Source organism: Trematomus bernacchii, unplaced genomic scaffold (genome assembly GCF_902827165.1).
Source record: "Trematomus bernacchii unplaced genomic scaffold, fTreBer1.1, whole genome shotgun sequence".
Taxonomy (NCBI): Eukaryota; Metazoa; Chordata; class Actinopteri; order Perciformes; family Nototheniidae; genus Trematomus; species Trematomus bernacchii.
In genome coordinates, this window is record NW_022988176.1 from 222,531 (window position 1) to 246,829 (window position 24,299).

Sequence of the window (24,299 nt, forward strand, 5' to 3'; positions counted from 1 at the left end):
CAAGGAGAAAAAGTCGTAACTTGCCACTTCACGTTGCAGCTGAAGCTCCAGATTCCCCGCAATGTCCTCGATCCTTCTAGTCACGGTTCGCCTGGACAGCGGGACTTGCTCAAATGCGGCTTTTTTTTCAGGGCATATTAGTGCTGCAGAGTCCACCAAGCACTCTTTGACAAACTCCCCCTCCGAGAACGGCTTACTGTTTTTAGCAATTTTGTGGGATATCACAAAGCTGGTCATGGTTGCTGCATCACTGGATGTGTGAAGCTTGGTAAAAAAGCCTTGCTGCTTTTGCAGCTTAGCTAGCAAAGCTTCCGATGTCCGCGCCCTTTCAGCGTCAGTCAAGTTTTTATATTTCTCCGCGTGTTTCGTCTCGTAATGTCGACTCACATTGTACTCCTTAAACACGGCGATCTGCTCCCCGCAAACTAAACACACGGTTTTACCTCCGACTTCAGTAAATAAATACTTAGCAGTCCAATTTTTGTTGAAAACCCTGCATTCAGCATCTACCTTTCTTTTTTTAGCGGACATTTTTTTGAGGGCTAAAGTCGTCTTGTGACAAGGATCCAATAATGTGCACGTCTTGATATACGTATTGCGTCATTATGCACGTGAATAAAAAACAACTTCAAAATAAAAGCAATGCAGCTTTAGTCCATGCATGAGGTAAAGTTAGAAAATATGTTTATTTTGTAATTTCCAATTAGCCTTACACGGGCCGGTCAGAGTCAACCAAAGGGCCGTATGTGGCCCGGGGGCCGTACGATGCCCAGGTCTGTGCTAGACTAAATAGACTGGCAACAACAATGCGCCCAAGCTGCTCCTCCTTAAGAGAGATAGCAGCAATACCCAAGGCCGTAGACCTATGCCATGGGAAAAGAGACAGTAAAGAGAGAAAACGATGAACTGTGTCGAAGGTTGAATACCTAAGCAAATTATTCCCAACAATGACAACATAATACATGTAAGTGGGTTTTTTTACAGAGCACTGCTTACAGAAATGTGATACTGTAGTGAACATTGATTATGATTTTGATCATAATGTCAATTTTAATCCAATGCTAAAGTGTGCCTTTCTGGTTACTTCGTATGGTTGTCTGTACAGAGTGCAGCTCAACCCTGAGCTGAAGATTCAGCAAAGAACAGGAAATGAGAACAGACATGCAAGATTAAAATCTTTATTATTATTTTTTAACAGTGTACATTTGATGTCGTCAGATTTTGAAGTGTCATAATAAAATTATAACATGAAGACGTGTTTATAACATATTTGTTAAGCCAAAACAAAGAAAGTTTTCTTTTTGGAATGATTTCTAATCGAGGAATGTATTAATGAGTGCAATTTAAATTTAAATAAATAAAAATATAAGCTAAATGATCTTCATTTTAAGATGAAATAAAGGAATGTCCAGAAGTTTATATTAACTGGAAGTGTCCTCAGCCTCCTCTCAGGCGCAGGTTCAGGAAGATGGTGCTATTCGCTCGGACGTTGTAGTCGGAGAGTTTCCCCTCGTTCATCACTTTGCCCTCGTGGACGAGACTCTGTTGGCTCACCGCGACCTCCTCGCTGGCCTCCACCTTGCTCTTGAAGTGGCTCACCGTCTCATCCGGTTTGATGTCATATGTGGAGCTTACCCCCTTCTCGTTTTTGAGGAACACCTGGATTTGGGTCGGCGGGGTAGGCGGGGTCGGCAGAGTCATCGGGGTCACCAGCAGGTTTACCCTGGCCCCGGAGTGCAGGCCGTAGGACTCGAGGGTTGCAGAGTCGTCGTTGGGAGTTGTGTTGGAGCCGTTCTCAAATACCAGCTTCTGGGTCTCACATGCAATCGCTAGTTTCTGCTAGATGAGTATTTTCAGAGAGCTCACTGTGTCATGCGGGTGCACCCTCAGGGTGTAGCGTTCCCCATTCAGCAGACTGATGGTTAGATCCATGATGAAAGTGGCCTGAAAGATAGGTAAATACATTTAGAGGTGGAAGAAAAACTTAGAGTGTTTACTTAATTAAAAGTAGAAGTACCAGAGTGTGGGAATACTCTTTTACAAGTAAAAGTTGTGCATTCAAAATGTTACTCAAGTAAAAGTACAAAAGTATTAGCATAAAAATATACTTAACCCTTAGATGCATAAGTGGGTCTTTTTGGACCCGGTGAGGTGGTTTTCTTGAAGTATCTTTGTAATTACATTTTTTTATCATTTCATATTCGAGCTATTCCTCAAAAAACATGTTTTGGATATCATGCCATTCACATTTTAAATTTACATTTTATACATTTTAAGAAATTGTAGTTTTTGTATTACTACCCCAAGCTTCCATAAGTGGGTCTTTTTGGACCCGGTGAGGTGGTTTTCTTGAAGTATCTTTGTAATTAAAAAAATGTATCATTTCATATTCCAGCTATTCCTCAAAAAACATGTTTTGGATATCATGCCATTCACATTTTTAATTTACATTTTAAGAAATTGTAGTTTTTGTATTAGTACCCCAAGCTTCCATAAGTGGGTCAAAACTGACCCGCATGCATTTTCTATGGAATCCTATGGGAAAACGTTTTTTTTTCAAAATGTAAAAGACATTTCTAAAATTATAAATAGTGAAAAATTAAATATAAAATATTTCTAGTGTGAACCAAAATATAATACTAAAGAGATTTTTCTTAACCAAAATGACAAAAATTGCATAAACACATATTATTCTAATACGGGTCCTTTTAGACCCACTTATGGAAGAGTGTAGGGTCCAGTCACTCGTGCATCTAAGGGTTAAAGTAAAAGTACATATTATGCAGATTGGCCTATTTCAGAAAAATACAAGTTACATGTTATGATTATTGTTTTTGATTGATACATTAAAGTGTTATCAAAGCTGGTAAAGGTGCAGCCTATTAAATAAAAGTGAATGCTCTAGAGCAGGGGTCGGCAACAGGCGGACCGCGGTCCGGATCCGGACCCAGACGCCGACCTATACGGACCCGGACCTATAATCAATACATTAATAGAGAAGGGTCTAGCTGCGGCCGCGGCCAGTACACGACACTACACGACACGCCCACTACACGACACGCCCACCTGACACGACACTACGGTGGCTGAGAGACATTACCATACATGGCAGATTAAAAGCGAATTAACGACACTGACGCTGATGCAAGGATATTTAAAGAGACATGAGGTTCAGAGAACAGACAAACAATATGGCGCACCGAGTACAGGTAATTAACGTATTGTGGTTTTAGATATAATTACATACTATTTAGGTTCTCGTTTGTTTGTCGATGTGGCTGTTTAGCGCAGTGTAATTGTGTTTATTTAGCTAATTTGTATTTTAAATATTAAATGTAAAGGAATGGAATACATATAAATATATATATATCTTAGCTCTTAGCTTGACATGCTCGACGTTCAGTTAGCATATATGCTAACTGAACATGCTCGTTCAGTTAGCATGTCAAGCTAAGAGCTAAGATATATGTATATATTTTAGCTTGACAGATGGAACAATGCATGTACTCGCATTTTTACAAGAATCTGATTTTAAATATTCATTGAAGGTGTCTTTCACATTTGAATGTTTTAAAAAAAAAACATGTATTAGCTGCTATACTGACATGCACATATGTATAATTATATTATTATTTTAAGTGTGGTTTAAAGTTAAATGATATATAGTTATTGGGTAGAGCCAAGTAACCCAGGTGGATGCAATCAGGCCTCTGTTTTTAGATGGGGTTTGTGGCCATGCTGTAGGCCTGACATTTAAACCATAGACCGTATATATAAAGATTTAAACTAGCTGAAGGGCTTTCTGTTCGAACCACAGTGACATCTAGAGGTTGTTTTGTGCATAACATGTCAACCAAAAAGGTAGAGCTGGCTGAATCAGATGGAGTTAAACTTTTTTTTTTTTTCAACAAGATATCAAGACACAAAATGTGCTCTACCAAATGGTGGCGCTGGCAGTTAAAGGGTTACCTTCTGAAAGTGAGGAAGTATGACCAGCTTTGTCCCATAGGATTATACAGGCCAGTCCATTGCTGCTTGTTTAAGGAGTTAACTATTTCCAATATTAAAGTCACTGAAATTGTATTCTATTTTATTCACCTATAGACAAACAACACAACACTCCGTGATGGAGCACGCCCAGAGCTCAACAAATTGGACTCGGACACCTTCCAGTGTCCATTTTGTGAAAGGACCGGGTCATACCCTGGTCTGATGGCTCATTTGCAGAGCCACCAGAGGGCACTTGTGAAATATGGAGGTAAGTACATCTATAATTCTATATGATCATTGTATACTTCATCACATTACATTACATGTTACTTGTTAGATGTGTTTAATGCCTCACACATTATGGATACATGTGTTATTTCTGTGCCCCAGGACATCCTTGGTGTAAATTCATTTTGAATTATAAATTGAACATTAAAAATTAGATTTATATTCAGGTTATGAAGTGTTAATAATGCTGGAAAAATATCCTTATTTGGGGTAGGCACAATATGAGCATAATCACACATTCAATCTGCAAAAAATCAGTTTATAGGCAAAAATATTATTGTTGGTGACATGATTATTTATTGCTCTCGCACAAACACCTTGTTTCAAATTGCATATTTACAAGAAATTCATGTTGGTTTGTTTCTAGAATCCTCTAAACCACTTTCTGTCTCTTTTTTTTAGGTTATAATGTTTATAAATGCCATCTCAAATGTGTGGCCAGCAGCCATTATCACTGTGGCTTTTGCCCAAGAATCATTGGGAGAAAGGAGATGTTTATTAGTCACTTTAAAAACTGCTGCACTGAACATCCAACTACGTTGGCGGCGGCCCCAGCAACCACAACGACTCCTCCAGTGATGGCCCCGACGGCCGCTCCAGTGATGGCCCCGACGGCCGCTCCAGTGATGGCCCCGACGGCCGCTCCAGTGATGGCCCCGACGGCCGCTCCAGTGATGGCCCAGACGGCCGCTCCAGTGATGGCTCCGACGGCCGCTCCAGTGATGGCTCCGGCTGCTGCAGCAACATGGCACAATATTTCCACAGCCCCCAACATTTTGATGTCAAAGCGCAAAACCACAACATGTTGTTTTTGTAGCCTACAACTAAAAAGGAACATTTTTCACATGATGTTCTGTTCAATAAATGTTCATTGAGGAAAACGGTATCAGTGTCTTATTGTATATTCATCACAGTGAATGCAGTGCATGCTGAACTTGCCGGACCATATACTGTAGTTGAAAGTACACAATGAAACACTGGCTTGCTTGTATCAAATCAATACAATTCCCACATGCCCTACCCCGGAACCTGCGGTCTTCAGACTCTGGCCCCCCGCACCAACCTGCGATCCTTCGGGGACAGAGCCTTCAGTATGGCAGCCCCCACTCTCTGGAACGCTCTCCCTGCGGAGATCTGCAACATCCCCACGCTTGACGCCTTCAAAAGGGCCCTCAAGTCTGCCAAGGTCTTTGGCCCCAAATCTATTTGTGTTGTCTGTCTAACTGTTCATCTAACTGCCTTTTGTTATGTTTGTTTCTACTCCTGTTCTTTTTAAAGCGACCTTGGGTCTCATGAAAGGCGCTATATAAATCCAAGTTATTATTAATACATCATTGGAACGGTAAGAATCTCAGCTACAACACTGACTAAAGCCTTCCCATCTCCAGTATGCCTACATGACAAGCATTTTTATAATATACAGTAAACATATCTTTGACTTATTAGAGAAGAGACAATCATCAAGCCAGATACCAAGGTATTTACAACAGACAACCACTTCAATTACTTTTCCTTTATGTTATTGTTATTTGGTTTTTATTAGTGCTTTTGTCGTTTTGAAGGAAATTAAAATACTGTATTGAGTTGGTTTCTTCTGTTTTGGAAGCCTTGTATATCTTTTTGGTCTTGTTAGAAATACCCCATGGTAAAACAGTGTTCTAGCAGCAGTTAAAGAAGCTTAGTTTGCTGTCTTAGACTGCCAGTTGTATTAAGATGGTTTGTTCACAATTTACACATAAAACCTAAATGTTCATCTGTTTATTGTTCTTCTTCCTTTATATTCAAAGCATGTTGATTGTCTATTGGCTATATCTTGACATTATGTTAATTTGATCATACTTGCCATACATTTATTTTAATTTATGCGATTCCTTCAAAGGTTTTGTAATAGACCCCTAGTACTTTTAATTTATAAAGTAATAATAATACATGTGAATGATTGAGCTCATTAGTGGCCTGACTGGCCCTCCTAATTTGTTCCTTAATGACCCCATGATGTGATAATGTATATCTTAAAACCTTTAACAACTATATTTAGATGTTCACAAATATCTACATTTATGTATAAAATACATGTGTAGCAGTTAGACAAACATAATCAATAGATCATCTCATTAATACCTATTTTATATATTAAAAAAAAAGTTGACTAAACCACCGTTTGTTGACAAAATGATTTGGGTTGAAAGTTATACTGTTGTGTCTCAAACGGATAGACTAGGTTATTAATTTATTTGCCTAATAGTTGCTTAAAATGCTACAATAACATTTGCAATTCGTTTTTAATCTGCCATGTACGATCTCAATAATAATAAGTGTCGTCAATTCGCTTTTAATCTGCCATGTACGGTAATGTCTCTCAGCCACCGTAGTGTCGTGTCAGGTGGGCGTGTCGTGTAGTGGGCGTATCGTGTAGTGTCGTGTACTGTCCGTGGCCGCCCAAGCCCCCAGGAAGTGCGCCGGACTCTGATGAAAATATTCGTGCTGGCCAAACGGCGGTACTACACTTCCTTTTGGTTGCCAGGCCCGGAAACACTTTTTCCCATTGACTTACATGGGGAAAGAGTGGTCTGTAACTCGTTGGATAATTTTTTTTAAACTAAATAAACTACCCAGTATGAACACTTGTATAGCCCTTATTAAAAACATTCGTTCCTCAAGTTGTAAACATGTGCTAATAACGTTATTCTGAGAGTTATTTCCCTCTGTATTATGAACGCGCATCTAACCCACGGGACCGCGCCGCCCGGCACGTTCATGTGATGTGACGTGTTCAGCACCACATGCGTTTATCTTTACCTTATATATACAGTCTATGATCTTTACCCATGGATAAGAACGGACCCATATCGCCTTACTGCCAGCCCACGGAGCTGTAATAATGGATATATTGCACATGTTTGCTGTAATTCATCATTTGTAAAATATTATACTACATGGGCTGTATGATGTAAATCTTGTATTAAATAAAGTTAATATTACCGACGTAGATTAACGTCCCTGTAGCTTCTTATTGCACTTGCAATATACCATTAAAGGAGTTGAACGTTGCTGTTTGCTATTACTATAATACCACGCAGGGATAAACCAGAGTTTACAACCTTTGCATGTGGGCACAACACGTTTTGACCCAGATTAATTAGCTATACCATGATATCGCCCGAGGAAGTCGTCATACTTATACATATATAAATAAAGATATATGTGTCAAAGCTCTAATCAAATTAACAGTTGTATTAATTATACTTGTATATGTATATATATATATATGTATATAGCCTGTGTTTTATATTTATACACACAAATGAACAACCTTGTGTGTGTCAAATAACAAGTTGTATTGTAGTGTTTATTTTAGTGTTGTGTTATGCTTATCCACATTTTGATTTCAGAGCACAGGAGAATGCTGGGCACAACATAAAGCTCAAAAGTGAAGCTGGCAATGCTGAACAAAACCATCTAGTTATAATATTTATTCAGCTGAAAAAGTCAAAGCTCTACGAAAATGTAATTAAAAATACATAAGCATTTTCAGGTAGAAAATCAGCATTTATATAGAAATTCACAAAAATAAGAAATATATACCTCTTATGGCTGGCATTGTAGAACTAGGTGAAAAAAATAGTGACAACAATAAAGTAAAGTTTGGCTGCAGCTCGGTGATTGGCTGCTGGAGAATGAGGTGAATGTAATAGGTTAAAGAGAACGCCTGTGATGAGCTGATTATAAGCAGCTGCGGAGTGAATGTATACATACCCAGTCTTACTCTTGAGTTACCCACTCTTACTCTTGAGTTGTTTTACTCATCTTCCCCAGCCTCACCAGCCTCACCCAGCTGTGGTGTGTCTGTTCTCTTTCTTCTCAATTTTGGATGTGGCCCAGGAGGAAGCGCAGCCACTTCAAGACACTGGTACGGGCCTACGTGCTGACGACACGACCGTCATCGGCCAGATCACAGACGGCGACGAGACGGCGTACAGAGAGGAGGTCGAAAACCTGACATCTTGGTGCCAGGATAACAACCTCCATCTCAACGTCAGCAAAACCAAGGAGCTGATTGTGGACTACAGGAAGCAGCAGGGAGAGGGACACGCCCCCATCGCCATCAATGGGACTACGGTGGAGAGAGTCAGCAGCTTCAGGTTCCTCTGTGTCCATCACGGACACGGCTGCATCACGGCCTGGTACGGCAGCTGCACCGCCCTTAATCGTAAGGCTTTACAGAGGGTGGTGAAAACTGCACAGAACATCACCAGGACGGAGCTGCCATCCATGGAGGAGCTTTACTCCCAGCGGCTCAGGAAGAAAGCCCTCAGTTTATGTTAATGTTAGAAATGTTTTGGCACATTTGTTCCTATTCTGCTAATGGTATATTGCAGGATATTTAAGTTTCCCATGTACTTTTTAAATTAATAATAGTATGTTCATCTTGATGTTTAACTTGTAATATTGTAATCATCTTAGTTAGAAATGCTGTTTCCACCCCAACCTCTGCTGCTGAATGATTTTATATATTGTTACTGAATGCGCTTGTCTTTGATATTATAATGATTACACCAGAAAGTCACTCTTTGTGAGATTTATTTTTTCACATTTTTCCCAGCCACAAGATGATTTCATTCATTGGAGGCCTCAAAGCTGGGTGAAGGTATTGATGCACGGATCAATGCAATCCTTTACAACAGCATTCCACTATGGTTGGGGATGTCTGTTAAAAAAAGGAGAAATAATCTTAAACAAAACAAGTGTCGCAATATAGGGAAACAAACTGTGACAAAAACATATCAATTAGTTCAGAATCAGAATACATTTACATTATTACAGCAGAAAAGAGCCAAAGACAGCCTAATGTTACTTAAAGTATGCATACAAAAAGTATTAAAGATTAAAAACAAGAAATTATAATAAAAACAGTTACACATTTTACAAAATACACATCCTGTAAGTTTGGAGGATTTAGCAGCCAGGTATATTACAGTTTTAGCGGCATATATATATATATACACATGGTTGGTATTTAACAACAAGGGGTGTTGTACTGTGTGATATAGGTATTTATGGAAACATTTTACACCTTTCCTTCAAGTATTATACGTTTTAGTTACTTGTTGGGTACTTAACATGAATAATCACAGTTACTATCCTTTTACTCCATCACATTTCAAAGAGAAATAGGCTATTGTTATTTTAACTCCACCACAGTAATCCATCATCAGCTTTACTTTTTAGATAAAGATTTAAATCACAATTGATCATAACTCAAAATACATATATTTTTATATATTACCAAGTGGTTTCATGTAGGCTACAACCCACACAAGTTTCATGCTAAATGAAGCTCTGTTGCTTGGATATCACTAGATCCTGTTACATCAGCGTAATATAAAAGTACATAACGACTGATGTGTAAATTAGCATAATTACTAGCTAGCCGCTCGCTGCTAACTGCCGCCTCGTCGTTAATATGAAATCCATCATAACAACCCATTACCATGCTGTCATGAACGCGCGGTGCTGTTACGTGTACGCAAATTGACGTGCTTGATGTGAACGAGCATTTTGGGGGGCATGGTTAAAGTTGCGCATGCGCTATGAGCGCACATACGGGTACTTCTCAGGCATGCCGGGTAATCTGTGACGTTTCGCTCTCTCAAAAGTTGGGCCATTTTGTCATCATGCGCGATTGAGCAACTCTCATAGGAATGAATGAGGCCCCGCCTCCCAGGCTGTATCCAGTTCTTATTATACATCCATGGTGGCCGCAGCTAGACCATATTGCATTAATAGGGGATTTCAATTTTGACGGGGCGATTCTATTTTAACCGCCGCCGACAGGGGGCGAAAGAGACGAGTGAGCGATACAGGGAGAGAAACACAGAAGAAGAGACGAGTGAGCGATACAGGGAGAGAAACACAGAAGAAGAGACGAGAGAGCGGCAGAGAGAAGCGGAGAGGAAAGTGAGTGAAGAGAATAATTAGCGATACAGGGAGAGAAGCGGTGAATGTGAATACATTTTGGAATACTTTTTGGAATTATTGGTGGAAAAGTTTCCTCATAAAATGTAATATTCATTACCAGCAGAACTGTGTGCACACTGCACAGCGCTGCAGCATGTCTGTGAGGCCCCGCGCCCGCACGCAGATCAGAGAGAGAGATCTCTTTTAAAATATATAGAAACGGAGATGGTTCGATAAAATGTGCAAGATAACGTTTATGTAGCATTTCTTTATTGTCGAAATGATGACATTTCATAACGGGATCAAATCAAAGTGAATGGCCTGCTGCTGCTGAATGCATGGGGCAAGTGACTGGAAACAGTTTTAAAAGTTATTACGTCGTTTCAGATAATAAATAATAATAGTAATTCATTCTATTTAGGGGCGCCTTTCAAAGCACCCAAGGACACCTGACAATTCATAACATATTCTAAGGAAAGGTTTAAGAGAGTACAAATAATGCAGTCCTGGTGATGTTTTTTATGTGGGGTGCAGATGAGAGGGAGCTGTCCAGAATGACCCAAAGATGTTGTGTTTGAGTTGTGCTCTTGATAAGCCATTAAAACAGTAAAATAAGTGTCTCCTGTTCACCAAAACATACCCATCTGTTATGGAAAAATAAAGTATTCTAAAAGTAATCTGAATACGTTACTTTTTTAAGACACGTAACTCTAACTGTATTCGGATTACTTTCAGAGCCATGTATTCAGTAACCGATTACATTTACAAAGTAACCCTCCCAACCCTGATTAAAAGTGCCAAAACGCCACTATGAGACAAAACACAAAGTGTTTGACCAAACATTCCCTCTCAAGTCAGAACTGAGGTCACAAAAAATAAGCAGTCTCAGAGCCCAATATGATCAGTCCACCAGGATCAAAATTAAAACTAAATATCGTTCCAGGGCAGGCTAACCGAGGCTAACCAATGAGCACCTGCATGTGTGTATGAGAATGGCCCTGACACCATTTCAGCCCAGATTTAAACTCCTGGCAGGACAAGCTCAAGCTCAATTCTCGCACTGAATTAAAGAAAAGTGAGTGAGGGACTGCAATATAAGAGGGAAAGAAAGAGAAACTTTAAAACTGTTCAATTGTTATGATGTGTATGTTCTATAATCGTCTGAAACTGTTAAGTCATGATGTGAAACGATTAACAAAGCTATTTTATTTATTTCTCTATTTTATTTTTAAATGCAGCCCGAGAGGAACATTACACATATCCACAGTATTTACTGTATATCTGTATAGTTCAATGTTCATTGACAATAAATATTGTTGTTTTTGAATTGTACTTTCTTTATCTGATTGGCAGTCAGTTGTTGATTACATGCAGACGTTGATACAGCTACAGGCTACTTCAATATATATCACACTAATTCATAAAGCAAGTTAGATATTTTGATGTTCCGGACCTTTGCATGGGGACATTTTCTCTAACTGGACCTCGTTGAATTTTAGTTGAATACCCCTGCTCTAGAGTAACTGGTGAATTTAATCCAGGTGTAACTAAAATCTTATTTAAGTGTTGATTATATTTCACACCATTAATGCAAATCTGCGAGGTAACTAAATGTAATAAATAAATGCAGTCGAGTAAAAGTACACTATTTACCTTTGAACTTTCTTCAAAGCAAAACATTTAACCCTTGTGTTGTGTTCGAAAGCTGTTAACGTTCATGGTGTTCGTGGGTCAATTTTGACCCATGATTTATCTCAGTCCAAAACACTCAAAATAATGACTATCATCCAATATTGTTTTAACTACATCATAACTAACTTATTATGCATTCATAACCGTACGATCCTGTTTTATTTTATGGTCCCAAAACACATTGCACCACATATTTAAAGTGGACCTATCATGCTATATTTAAATGATATATTGTAGGGCCATACCTATATAAGGTATATTTATACGTTTCTGTTTTCAAAATACCAAACAGATCATGCATTTTAGCCATGCCTCATTTCGCTCTATGTGCTGTTTGCTGTCTACGGGGCTGATTCTGTGAGCTGCAGCTGACCACGCCCCCCTGCAGGAGAGGGGAGCCGTGCTCTGATCAAGTCAAGAGGGGGAGAAAAAAAGATCTCCGTCCTCCGTGTTTTATTATAGGCCTATAGAGTCGTTATTCATTTGTTTTAAAGCTCAATAAATAACAAATGCGGCTTTCACACCAGCGCTTTTCCCTTTCTAGCTCCTAGCGAGAGCTTTTCTGGTTCAGCTCAGGTTTCCCTTTTCAGCTCCCGCTCTGTTCACACCGCCCAGCTGCCGCTGCTGCGTCATGACGTCACAGTTTACGTCGCTGATTTTCTCCCACAACAACAACGGGCCGGGGACTGCGTCGGGCCGATGATCGTGTTGCTTTTAATCATACGAAGCCAGATTAAATTAAATAACGACTTCTCCAACCTTATACTTTTCTCCAGAGTGCCGTGGTTCATTGTTTATTAATGTGTTTCAGCTGCATTTACCGACCGCTGCAGTGCTGGCTGCTCTTCCACGGAAGTTTATTCTCCCGTTAGCTCCGGGTTAGCTCACACGGCTCTAAAGTATTCACTGTCTGACTGTCACACAAGCAGCTGATACATATCCCCAGTTCCCCTTAAGTGAATGTGTGTCAGTCTGAATTGACGCTGTTTGGCATCACAACGCTGTTATGAAAGTTTCTCTGGTATAATATGGGTGATGTTAGCATAGCAACCGAAGCTAAACTGACTACTTGCTAAGCCGTTTTCTACAGGCACATTTTACCGGCGTATTTTTCATTATGATTCTACTTGTGATAGTCGGACATGACAACCTGTACAGCCCATGTATTAATTCCATCCAATAGCTGCTATAATAACAAACAAAACGTCTGCCTGCTCTCCACAATGATCAATAACAGCGAACGGATGGTCAAAGTAAGGTTTCCTGCACGCCTCGATGTAAGAGAGACGTAAGCGACGCCGCGTCATAGCTCCGAAGCTCTTGCCTCTGGACCGACAATTTTTTGGAGCTGGAAGTGAACCGCATTCCGGAGCTATGACGCGCCGCCGCTGCGGTGTGAACAGGAAAAACCGGCGCTTTTCCAGTTCCAGCTCCGAGCAGGAGCTGGAAAAGCGCCGGTGTGAAAGGGGCAAAAGAAGACCTTTGACTGGCACTTTTCTAATTTTGTCCGGAAGATTTAAACTTTAACGGACATCTTGACCGGCGAAAGAAACTGAAACTGAAACTCTGCCGCACGGTCCCCTCGTTCCTTGGAAGAGGTGGAGAGGTGGGTGTTTGTCATCTGCTGGTGGACTAACCGGAGAGAATTACAGTGCTTGCCTCGACGGGGAGGGATTGCATTGAATTAAAGCAGCGGGAGCAAACGCTTGCCTCGGGGAGGGAGAAAAAAAGCCACAGCGATGGTAACTATGGGCGGGAAGTCTTCTTCGCTGCTTTTGTGGCAGACTACAGCGCCACTTACAGGCCTGGCATATGTACTACAGCGTCTCCAGCGCTTTCGAGCGGCAATGGCCGGCCGTGGCCCAACCCCACATTCCCCTGATAGGTGGAGAGTTGGCCCAATAGCCGTAGCGCCACTTCTGTGACGTAATAGAAGTGTTAAAATCTGGATCAGTTTTTATCAGATCCGTTGCAGCCCCTTTTTTAGAGATTTGGGTATGGAGGAAAATAGAGAGGGTTGTGTTTTCTGACACTTGGTGAGTTCCCTGGAACACCGGGGACACATATTCATGTATAAAAGACGTACAAAAGTGCACTTTGCATGATAGGTCCCCTTTAAGTAAAACATGTGATTAAATTCACTCATTATATTCCCTATAGTGAAAAAAGTGGATAATTATGTTATCTGAATATATTGGCTAATATTAGAATACAATTTCCCCCCAAAAAGTTTTTACAACTTTATATTATTAACTACAGGAACCTCTGTGGTGTTACGGGTACAAATTGACCAATATAGATTCATGCTAGAAAAAGGTAAAAAAAACAAGCTTTTGTTGGTCAACGTTGTTCATGCCACGCCCCCACAAGATGAAGTGTGTGTGTGTGTGTGTGTGTGTGTGTGTGTGTGTGTGTGTGTGTGTGTGTGTGTGTGTGTGTGTGTCTGTGTCTGTCTGAGTCTGAGTGTGAGTGTGTGTGTGTGTGTGTGTGTGTGTGTGTGAATGTGTGCGTGCATGTGTGAGTTCAGGTTCAAGTTTATAGGGAGACCAGGGACAGTTGCAACACGGGTCGGTTGTAACACCTTCAATATCTCCAATCACAAACAAGCTAGAGTGATGACACTCACTCTGCACATGTGCAGTTAGATGGTAAGATCGCTGAGAAAAAAGTGTGTTTCTGAGGTAAAATATTAACAAAAATTATATGATGTATTTTTTGGATACTGTCTTGAGTTCAAATGTCTAGGAATCCAAACTAGTATTATTAGAATCAATACAAAGTGAGCTACAAATATAACTAGCTAAATATGGGTCAAGCTAGCAATCAGGCAGGTTCACAGGGGGTGAAAGCAAGACTGGTGGTCCTGGGACGGTTGTAACATGGCACATTTACAATGATGGCTCATTTGCTTGAATATTCAATTGTTAATTCAAGCATACAGTTGTATTGTTGATTGGTGTGCATTGTCCCTGTAAAAATAAACAGAATAAAATACTGAAGTGTGTGTGTGTGTGTTTACAGTATGCCAAATGTCAGAAAGAGGAAGACAGACATGGAGTATGGGCTCAGAACAGTCTCATAATACACACATGCACACAGAAGGATTCACACTTGTATTTCATGATCCGCAAAAGGATTCACACTTGTATTTCCGGATTCACACTTGTGTTTTTCAATGCACACACAAATGTGTTCCGTTTCATATACATGTAAATAAAATCCAAATACAGAAAAAGGTTTTACATATGTATTTTTGATCCTCACATATTTGTTTTCCGTTTAAATCCCCTGAACCTGCAAACACAAACCGCTTTCTGTGCATGGATCGCTGTGCATTCGTGTGTGGGTTTTTTGAGACTCCCCTGACGGTCACCCGATTCGTACTTGTAATTTTTTCTATCTATAGCCAATCAGATGTCTCCTCAATTCTAAGCCAATCACATGAGCGCGCCCCCACGAGGGTAGATTTCTTGCGTTCATGTCACTTCATATACGCATTTTGCGTAGTCCGGAGCAGGGTTTCCGCGGACAGAATTTAATTTTACCGGACAAATTTGAAACTTACCGGTCATGTTTCAATAATAATAATAATAAGAATTGTGTAGCAGCGTTTCCGTTAGGTAATTACCGGACTATGACCGGATAATAACACGGGAGTAAGGATCATCTCTTTTCCTCTCTCCCTCCCTCTCTCCTGACAGCCCGTCAGTTTCTCATGCAGCTCGCTAAAACTTCACTCGCGTTTATGTCCATATCGATCAGATCCAGCTCTCCTGAACGGCCTTTATAGAGAGCACCGATCAAACTATTAAGAGTGAATATCGGCCGATAATGACCGGCGGGGCTCCCCCCGTTGACAGTTCACTGTCTAGCACTGGCTTCGTAGTGCACTGATCGATTAGGCTAAGCTAACCTGTAGCTGCTCCCTCCACACTCACAACAACTTCATACAGACATAAATAAAGCAGCTGTATTCGCCATACAGGAAACACACATTTAAAACGGTTTTGCCTGCCGTTTTTGTGTACACAAGCATTCATTTATGGTTCGGAAAGTGGCACTGTACCTTAATAATATAAAGGCTTGTATTTGCGTGCATTTCCTGCTCGGAAAGTGGCAATGTACTGAGAGTGGAGGTGTCCTGAGATTAGCGCCTGCAGGCAGAGACCTGTCAGCTCCGGACAGCGCAAAATGCGTACATGAAGCACTACGTCATGAACGCAAGAAATCTACCCTCGTGGGGGCGCGCTCATGTGATTGGCTTAGAATTGAGGAGACATCTGATTGGCTATAGATAGAAAAAATTACAAGTACGAATCGGGTCACCGTCAGGGGAGTCTCAAAAAACCCACACACGAATGCACAGCGATCCATGCACAGAAAGCGGTTTGTGTTTGCAGGTGCAGAGGTTTTAAACGGAAAACAAATATGTGAGGATCAAAAATACATATGTAAAACTTTTTTCTGTATTTGGATTTTATTTACATGTATATGAAACGGAACACATTTGTGTGTGCATTGAAAAACACAAGTGTGGATCCGGAAATACAAGTGTGAATCCTTCTGTGTGCATGTGTGTATTATGAGACTGTTCTGAGCCCATAGGGGAGTGCCACTTGCTCTGCTGCAGAGGGCCTCAAATGAAGTTGAGAAGGGTGAATCATTCAGGGAAGTGGCAAAGTCCCTGGATATATGCCTGTACCGGTTCCATTAATTTCTGCAAAAAAAAAAAAAACCCAACAAGAAGCAGAAGACGCAGGACTCATCTGATGAAGATGAGGCCCAATACTGCATTGTGTGCCTGGAGAGCTACTCCAGGTCCAAGGAGATCTGGCTGCAGTGTTGCTCCTGTAAAGCCTGGGCATACAAGGACTGCACAGATGGAAGTACCTTTTACACCTGCCGCAACTGTGAATCTGATTAATTCTGGTGTTCTGTTTTAAGTTCTGTTCAAGTTCTGTTCATTGTTCATTGTTTGTTGGAGGATGTGTGAAACCCCATTAAAATCTTGTTGCCTTAGAATGTGACAGCTTTCCCTATTTTTTGTCATGTAGTGTGAAAAAAGGTAACCGTTATTAACATGTTACAACCGTGCCTGGCATGTGCTACAACTGTCCCTGCACACAAGGACAGTTGTAACAGTTGAGTTTTAAAAAAAAAAATACATTTTCCAACCTGTACTTATTTCATAAAAACATCTTAAATACATTGTTTCAGTAGATGACATATTGATAATGTATAATATAGCAAAATGGCTATCCTATTGTAAATGTTTTTTTACTTATTGGGGAAAGCCCAAAAAGTGTTGCAACTGTCCCTGGTCTCCGCTTACAGATGGAGCGTCTTATTTTGGACAGTTTAAAACGCGAGGGTCGTGATTGGTTCGTGCACTGTCCGTGATGGCCGGCCGGCCCCCAGTCTGACTTAATACCGCCCCCGTGATAAATAAATTTAATTATTGTGAAGCCAGCTGCAATGGATCATTGATCCACCAGGGGGTGCAGTGGGGTTCATGTGTGGAGTCTTGTACAGTATGTCTGGTACTAATGTATAGCGGATCTTTGTTAAGATCCATATGTCACGGATAGGATCATAGTCTGTGCTAAATAAGACATGTAATCATTTACAAAACATCACCATGTTGTTATTTAACAAAATAATGTTGTTTAGTCGAAAAAAACGAACGAGCCGGCTCTCCCGATTTTTAATCCTAATTTAATCATCATCATTGTTTATGTTCGCCGAATTGACATGAAATCACTGACAAATATGAATATTCTGTATTCAACTTCATTGAAACGATCAGGATGGGTGTTATTTTTCCCGTGTATTACATGGCCACATTCTCAACAAAGTTACGTAACGAAACATTCTGTATTCCTTGCTTACTTCCTTAAACCTTTTCTCCTCCTTATCTCTTTCATGACTTTTTATTTACAGTTGACTGTATTCAACTTCATTAAAATGTTATTAACGTGCCTAAACTCAGTAATTCACAAAAAATTACTGATCCCTCCGCGTCGCGTCGCGGAGGGATCTTGATCCCTGGGTGTTATTTTTCCCCATAATGACGCTGCAAATTATCCCGCTTATTACATGGCCACATTCTCAACAAAGTAACGACATGACTCCCAATATTAATTAAAATGCTTTTATGGATTTACAAAATATTTTTATTGATTTAAAAAATAGTTGTATGTATTGATTTAAATTTACATGCATCCGCTAAGAAAAATATTCCGTTGTTACCGTTTTTTAAACAGTCAGAATGAAACGGCAGCTCTCAGCTGTGTGTTTACACTCCTAATGGCCCATCACAGCTCTCCCCCCCCCCCCCCCCCCCCCCCCCCCCCGATCTTTCTTTTCCAACAGTTAAGTTAACTGTAGGTTACTCTGAGTGACAAGCTTACAGTTAGTGAAGTAACACTTTTTTTTTGTGAGTCACAACCTCGCTGTTTCATTCTAACATAACGCTCCAAATACGACTGTTTCCACTCGGACTTCAATACAGCAACACCATTGTTTGGTTTCCATGGTAGCGTGTCTCTTTAGTAGCGTGCACTCCTTTCCTTTCCTTTAAAACGAATTGGCCATCGGAATGTGTGTGTCCCAACCCCCCCCCCTGTGATATCTCTTCTCCAGCAGCCTGTAGGTTTGTGTTCGCATATTTATGCTGTCGCAGTTCCTCTTGTTTCTATCGCGCATTGCCGGTATGAAAGGGTCTGTGCCGGAAATATCAAGATAACACGGCAGGGTCCGTTACAGTTTGTTTTCATCTGATTTCAAATAAACAAAGTCTTGGCTTTCAGAATATTAAACTTGTTTCGGCAAATTTAGATGATAAATACAACTATGGAGCTTGTAACGGCATAATTACTAATAATTTTAATTTATAAAATAGCACTTTACCCCTGCTTACACCTATATGCCATTTTATATGCTGTGAGCTGATTATCGAGCCTTCATTGTAAGAGCCGCGGGTACACTGTGTATGTGCGTACTCCACTGTAGCGCCCGGTACATTAATGGGAAACCCTAGTTTGTACTTGTTCAATACATTTGTAACACTGTACACATGGACGTTTATTTTTTCGGTTCACCAAAAAAAAAAAATCTCACTCCAAGCTGAACTCAAATGTTGGCAGCCCTGCGTTCACCATCCCCCACCCGCCTACTGTATGTTGCTTTTTGACATGTAAATGGGTAACTACCCCCCTCTGAGTGAATACCTGTTGTACCTGTCCGGGGCTAAGCCCATAGGACGATGCTCTGATGTCATCACCCTCGCACATTTGTCATATGTTTACAAAAAACGATGTTAACACTTTCTCGTTCTTAATATATGCTATATTTAGGGTCGATATGTGTTGAATTTACTTTAAAATAGCAGATCACTGTGATTCGGCTTAGTGAACGTGTGTCTCTTCTCCGCGGCTCCTCCGTGCAGAGAGGCCCCCCCCCCGTTGACAATTCACGAGCGTCTCTCCCCCCCCCCCCCGTCGCACCTTCTAACAGAACCCCCCCCCCCACATATCAAATCCCAATTTAACTGCTCTGGAGCAGAAATGAAAGAGTTTTAAAATGTTTACGTTTTGGTAAGTTTTTAGGGAAATGTTGTAATATTGCAACGTTGGCCTTAGGTGGGAGCAGAATTTCTGTATTTCTACTCACATTGTCTGAATAAATATATTGAACAACTAAGGGTTCATTTGCAGGATTGATTGCTTACTTAGCCCTATATCAGTATATAGCATGAATAATAATCACACATCACTCATATTTGTTATGAATAATCATTTATCAAATAGTAAGTTGCTTTGGATAAAAGCGTCAGCTAAATGCAATTTATGAAAGCCTCACTCAGGATTTTTTTAACAAGTGTTTTTCGACAATGTCAATTTCACTTTCCACTATGTCCACCGTTGTTTTTCACAACCAATGGCAGAACTTTATTGAGGCCTGTAATTAGTCAACTACAGGTCTCTTGGGTCAGTCTTTTCTTCCAAAAAGCTTGTGAAAAGATGTTAAGTTAACAGGTATTCACTCAGAGGGGGGGTCGGTGATTTATTGCTCTTGGGGCATTAAAAACAAGATTTTAACTTTAGTTTTTTATATAATATCTGCATTTTCTCTTGTGAAAAACTAAGTCTTAGTTTGGCCATAGTTATTTAATATATAGCGCCATCTCCTGGTTAAACCCTGAAATTGGAGAATAGTGGGAGGGCTTAACATTCCTGGATACTGGTCTTTGGCAGGTCTTAGGCAGGTAACTGGCTGGCAGTAGGCAGGAAGCTGTATGCTGGCGTCCGAAATAAGATGCCCCATCTGTACATATTATTTGAGTAAGGTCGGGTTCCCGTGGGGGGAGGGGGGCAGAGGGAGGGGAGACCAGGTGCATGTTGCGAGACATTCAGACTTGGCTAAAATTGGCTAAAATTGTCAAAATCAGGTTTGTGTTTATATCTGCTGTTGTGGATGATATCATGAAGCCTTGTTCAGATAAAAAAAACTAGAGCGTAGTTATTATATAATTTTAACTTGAAACGGGTCACGGGAGACCCGAACACAACATATACATAACTACAAGTCCCTCATTAAAAAAAAGTACAGTGAAATATAGCCTACTATAGCCTACTTTACATGACTGAATACATTAATACAAATAAGTCCACTAGAAAAAAAAAAGTTTGCCCCAGAGAATAAAGTATCACGGTACATTTCATGACAGTGCTGAAAACTTCGTACCTTGATAAAACTAGAAAAATCCTCCAGAAATCTTCGCTCTTCTTTAGACAGTGACAGGAACCGATGCTCGGAGCAGCTGACGCAGGCTTCTTCTCTCCTCTGTTTACAGTCTGCCCAGCTGATCGAGCCCGCCCCCTCGCTTAATATTCGTTTTCCCTTCCATGCCTCAATCATTTTCGGTTTCTATTATCCAAAAATGACCTGCAGTGTTTTGGACATTGTAAAATGCACGAGGGCGTAGTCCCGGTCTTTTTCCTTGACGTGAAGTTTTTTTCTGTAATTGAATAAACTGACGACTCATGATAAACTCAAAGTGACTCTTTAGTATTTTTATTTCATAGGTTTAATCCGGGGGTGTCAAAACTACGGCCCGCGGACCATTTTGAATCGGCCCTCAGCAAATTAAAAAAGTATAATGGAACATGGACAAGTGGTTTTATTAACACAGTAGTATTCATGTGTTAATAAGACCACTTTTCAAATAAATTCAGTCAATTAAAGTTGGAAACATTTTCTGGCATATTTTATTGGATAAGAAAAAAGCTCTATGACTTATTTACATAACAAGCTTGAAATACACCCTTCCTATTTCTCCTTATTAGGAAATCTGAGGCTTCTGTTTGAAGGGATGAGCTGCTAACACTCACAAGCATAATTTACCTACATTTGATTGATTTTGCTAACTTATAACTGAACTTATGAGGCAATATACCTCTAGTGAGAGGCCCAGCCCTTCGTATATTTTTCTGCATGTGGCCCTCGGTGAAAGAAGTTTGGAGACCCCTGGTTTAAAGGGGACCTATCATGCAAAATGCACTTTTGTACATCTTTTATACATGAATATGTGTCCCCGGTGTTCCAGGGAACTCACCAAGTGTCAGAAAACACAACCCTCTCTATTTTCCTCCATACCCAAATCTCTAAAAAAGGGGCTGCAACGGATCTGATACAGACTGATCCAGATTTGAACACTTTACTGACGTCAGTCATTTCATTTCAAACCTTTATTTAACCAGATTGGTCCCATTGAGATCATAGATCTCTTTTTCAAGGGAGACCTGCAGCACCCATGCTGGGGTTGGGCCACGGCCGGCCATTGCCGCTCGAAAGCGCTGGAGACGCTGTAGTACATATGCCAGGCCTGTAAGTGGCGCTGTAGTCTGCCACAAAAGCAGCGAAGAAGACTTCCCGCCCATAGTTACCATGGTTACCCTTCTGTTTATTCTCCGCTGTGGCTTTTTTTCTCCCTCCCCGAGGCAAGCGCTTGCTCCCGCTGCTTTAATTCAATGCAATCCCTCCCCGTCGAGGCAAGCACTGTAATTCTCTCCGGTTAGTCCACCAGCAGATGACAAACACCCACCTCTCCGCCTCTTCCAAGGAACGAGGGGACCGTGCGGCAGAGTTTCAGTTTCAGTTTCTTTCGCCGGTCAAGATGGCCGTTAAAGTTTAAATCTTCCAGACAAAATTAGAAAAGTGCCGGTCATAGGTCTTCTTTGTTATTTATTGAGCTTTAAAACAAATGAATAACGACTCTATATAATAATAGGCTATAATAAAACACGGAAGACGGAGATCTATTTTTCTCCCCCTCTTCTGACAGCCTAGCAGCTGTTCAGAGCGTGCTCCCCTCTCCTGCAGGGGGGCGTGGTCAGCTGCAGCTCACAGAATCAGCCCCCTGCAAAAACAGGGCTGGAGAACAGCAAATAGAGCGAAATGAGGCATGGCTTAAAATCATGATCTGTTTGGTATTTTGAAAACAGAAACGTATAAATATACCTTATATAGGTATGGCCCTACAATATATCATTTAAATATAACATGATAGGTGTCCTTTAAACCATAACAATAACAGTGCTGAACTAAGAATAGACTGTACAGTCAACCCAAAAAGTGAACGCGATAACTGTAGGAAGTTTTTCTAAGATAAATTGCATGAAATTAAAGCAGATTATTTTGTGTAATTATTGCATCAGAGATGAGTTTTGCTGGTATTTTTGGAAACTGTTAATAACATTTTTTTTTCTGTATGGTGTATTTGTTTTAACAATTGGAAATAATAAATAGGCTCTTCTCTTTTACTACACATTCAGGGTTTCCTTCTCCCTTACGCTTTGACATTGTTCTGTTATCTCTTTGGTTTTTCTAACTTTATACTTTACTAATGCAGGACGACTGTTCAGCATAGAGGGAAAACTCTGTTCATTAGGTCTTTACTTGGCCCTCCTCCTGTGATAATTAGTTTTTATCTTAATGCCGGAGCATCTCAAATCACTATACAGATCTCCTTTAATCTGATGGTAAGGGGGACAGTTTCTGAGATGACCTACCTCCAGGATGTTCATAACAAAGTAGAACATCAGCAGAAAGCCAGGGGCAAAAATAAGCCGATCCAGTAGCAGACGTTTGACTATGAAGAGTGGGTCTGTCGTGGGCATCCACACCTCCATCAGCTGGTAGAAGATATGGCTCACTGGACATGTGATAAAAAACCTGAAATACACAGGAACATAGAGGACAGGTAATTTTCCCACAATTGGTGATGCATTTCAGCTCACAATCACAAACCATTACATGTATTTTCCTGTTATTTAGCACATCAACCCTCAATTTTGTTTCCATATAAGGTCTCACCCAAAGGTTGCATATCGTGCAGTCGCAGACGGGTCGATCTCACCGACCGGGGCTCCACTCTTGATCTTTTTTCTTGCCTCCAAAATCTGAGACAGAAGATGTCCTAAAGGTGAGCTCTGACATTTTATAGAGAACATAATAAATCTACAAGATAATCAGTGGATGAATTGATTATGAAAATAATATTTAGGTGTGGCTTTAGTTTTGAGGGACAAAATCTCACAATATTGTCAGCATTACAAAACTTCAGAGATTACCAGAGGTATTCAATGGTTACTAACAGTTAAATACATTCTTAAAATGTTGTGGAAAGAATGTGTCATGCATACATTTCTTACGCAACACACTTTTAATTGACAGCCTATGCATATCCCTGCCGACCTGGTGGACCAACTGGAGCGACTGGCGCTGGTGGATTTCCGCACCAAACAGGGACTGGCCTGTTTGGAGAAAGCCATCAGATTTGCAGATCAGCTTCATGCTGTTGACACTTCAGGGGTGGAACCAATGGATTCAGTTCTGGAGGACAGGTAAGGTTCAACCAGTTATGAAAACAAGTGTATTTGTATGTTGGCCTCCTCATCCCTGCTATATCAAATGAGCCCCAACTGCAGCACAGTTTTAAACTGAGCCGATTGCATAAATATAGTTTCATCCATTCAGGTCATTAAACCTTAGGGAGGATGCAGTGACGGAAGGGGACTGTGCTGAAGAACTGCTTCAGCTCTCCAAACACACTGTTGAAGAATATTTTGTGGCACCACCAGGTGAGAATAAACCTGATTACATGTATTTGTAAACATTAGAGCGGATTGTATCATTGGTTTTAAATAATTAAGAGTATATGGGAATGAAATTGAACAAGGCCTCATTGGTTGCTGATGTATTTCTGCCTCTCTACACTTGCCTGCACTATATGCTCTTCCCATACATTTGTACTACTGGCTTCTCTATGGTTGAATAACTAATCAGAGTTTAAAGAATATATTAATATG

General features: G+C 40.5%; 1 protein-coding gene and 1 pseudogene across 1 annotated transcript in view; both read right to left on the reverse strand.

Annotated features, from left to right (window-relative positions):
* Positions 1-23,780, reverse strand: part of LOC117476043 (peroxisomal membrane protein 2-like) — a 95,708-nt gene extending 71,928 nt beyond the window's left edge. Inside the window, exons 1-3 of the mRNA XM_034122395.1 lie at positions 23,652-23,780; positions 23,305-23,390; positions 23,001-23,163 (exon numbers count right to left, since the gene is read on the reverse strand). Coding sequence (XP_033978286.1) covers positions 23,001-23,163; positions 23,305-23,390; positions 23,652-23,762 — 360 coding nt within the window. The 5' untranslated portion in view covers positions 23,763-23,780. The remainder of the gene's footprint in view (positions 1-23,000; positions 23,164-23,304; positions 23,391-23,651) is intronic.
* LOC117476046 lies at positions 1,180-20,754 on the reverse strand (annotated as a pseudogene).
* Positions 23,781-24,299: the final 519 nt, after the last annotated feature.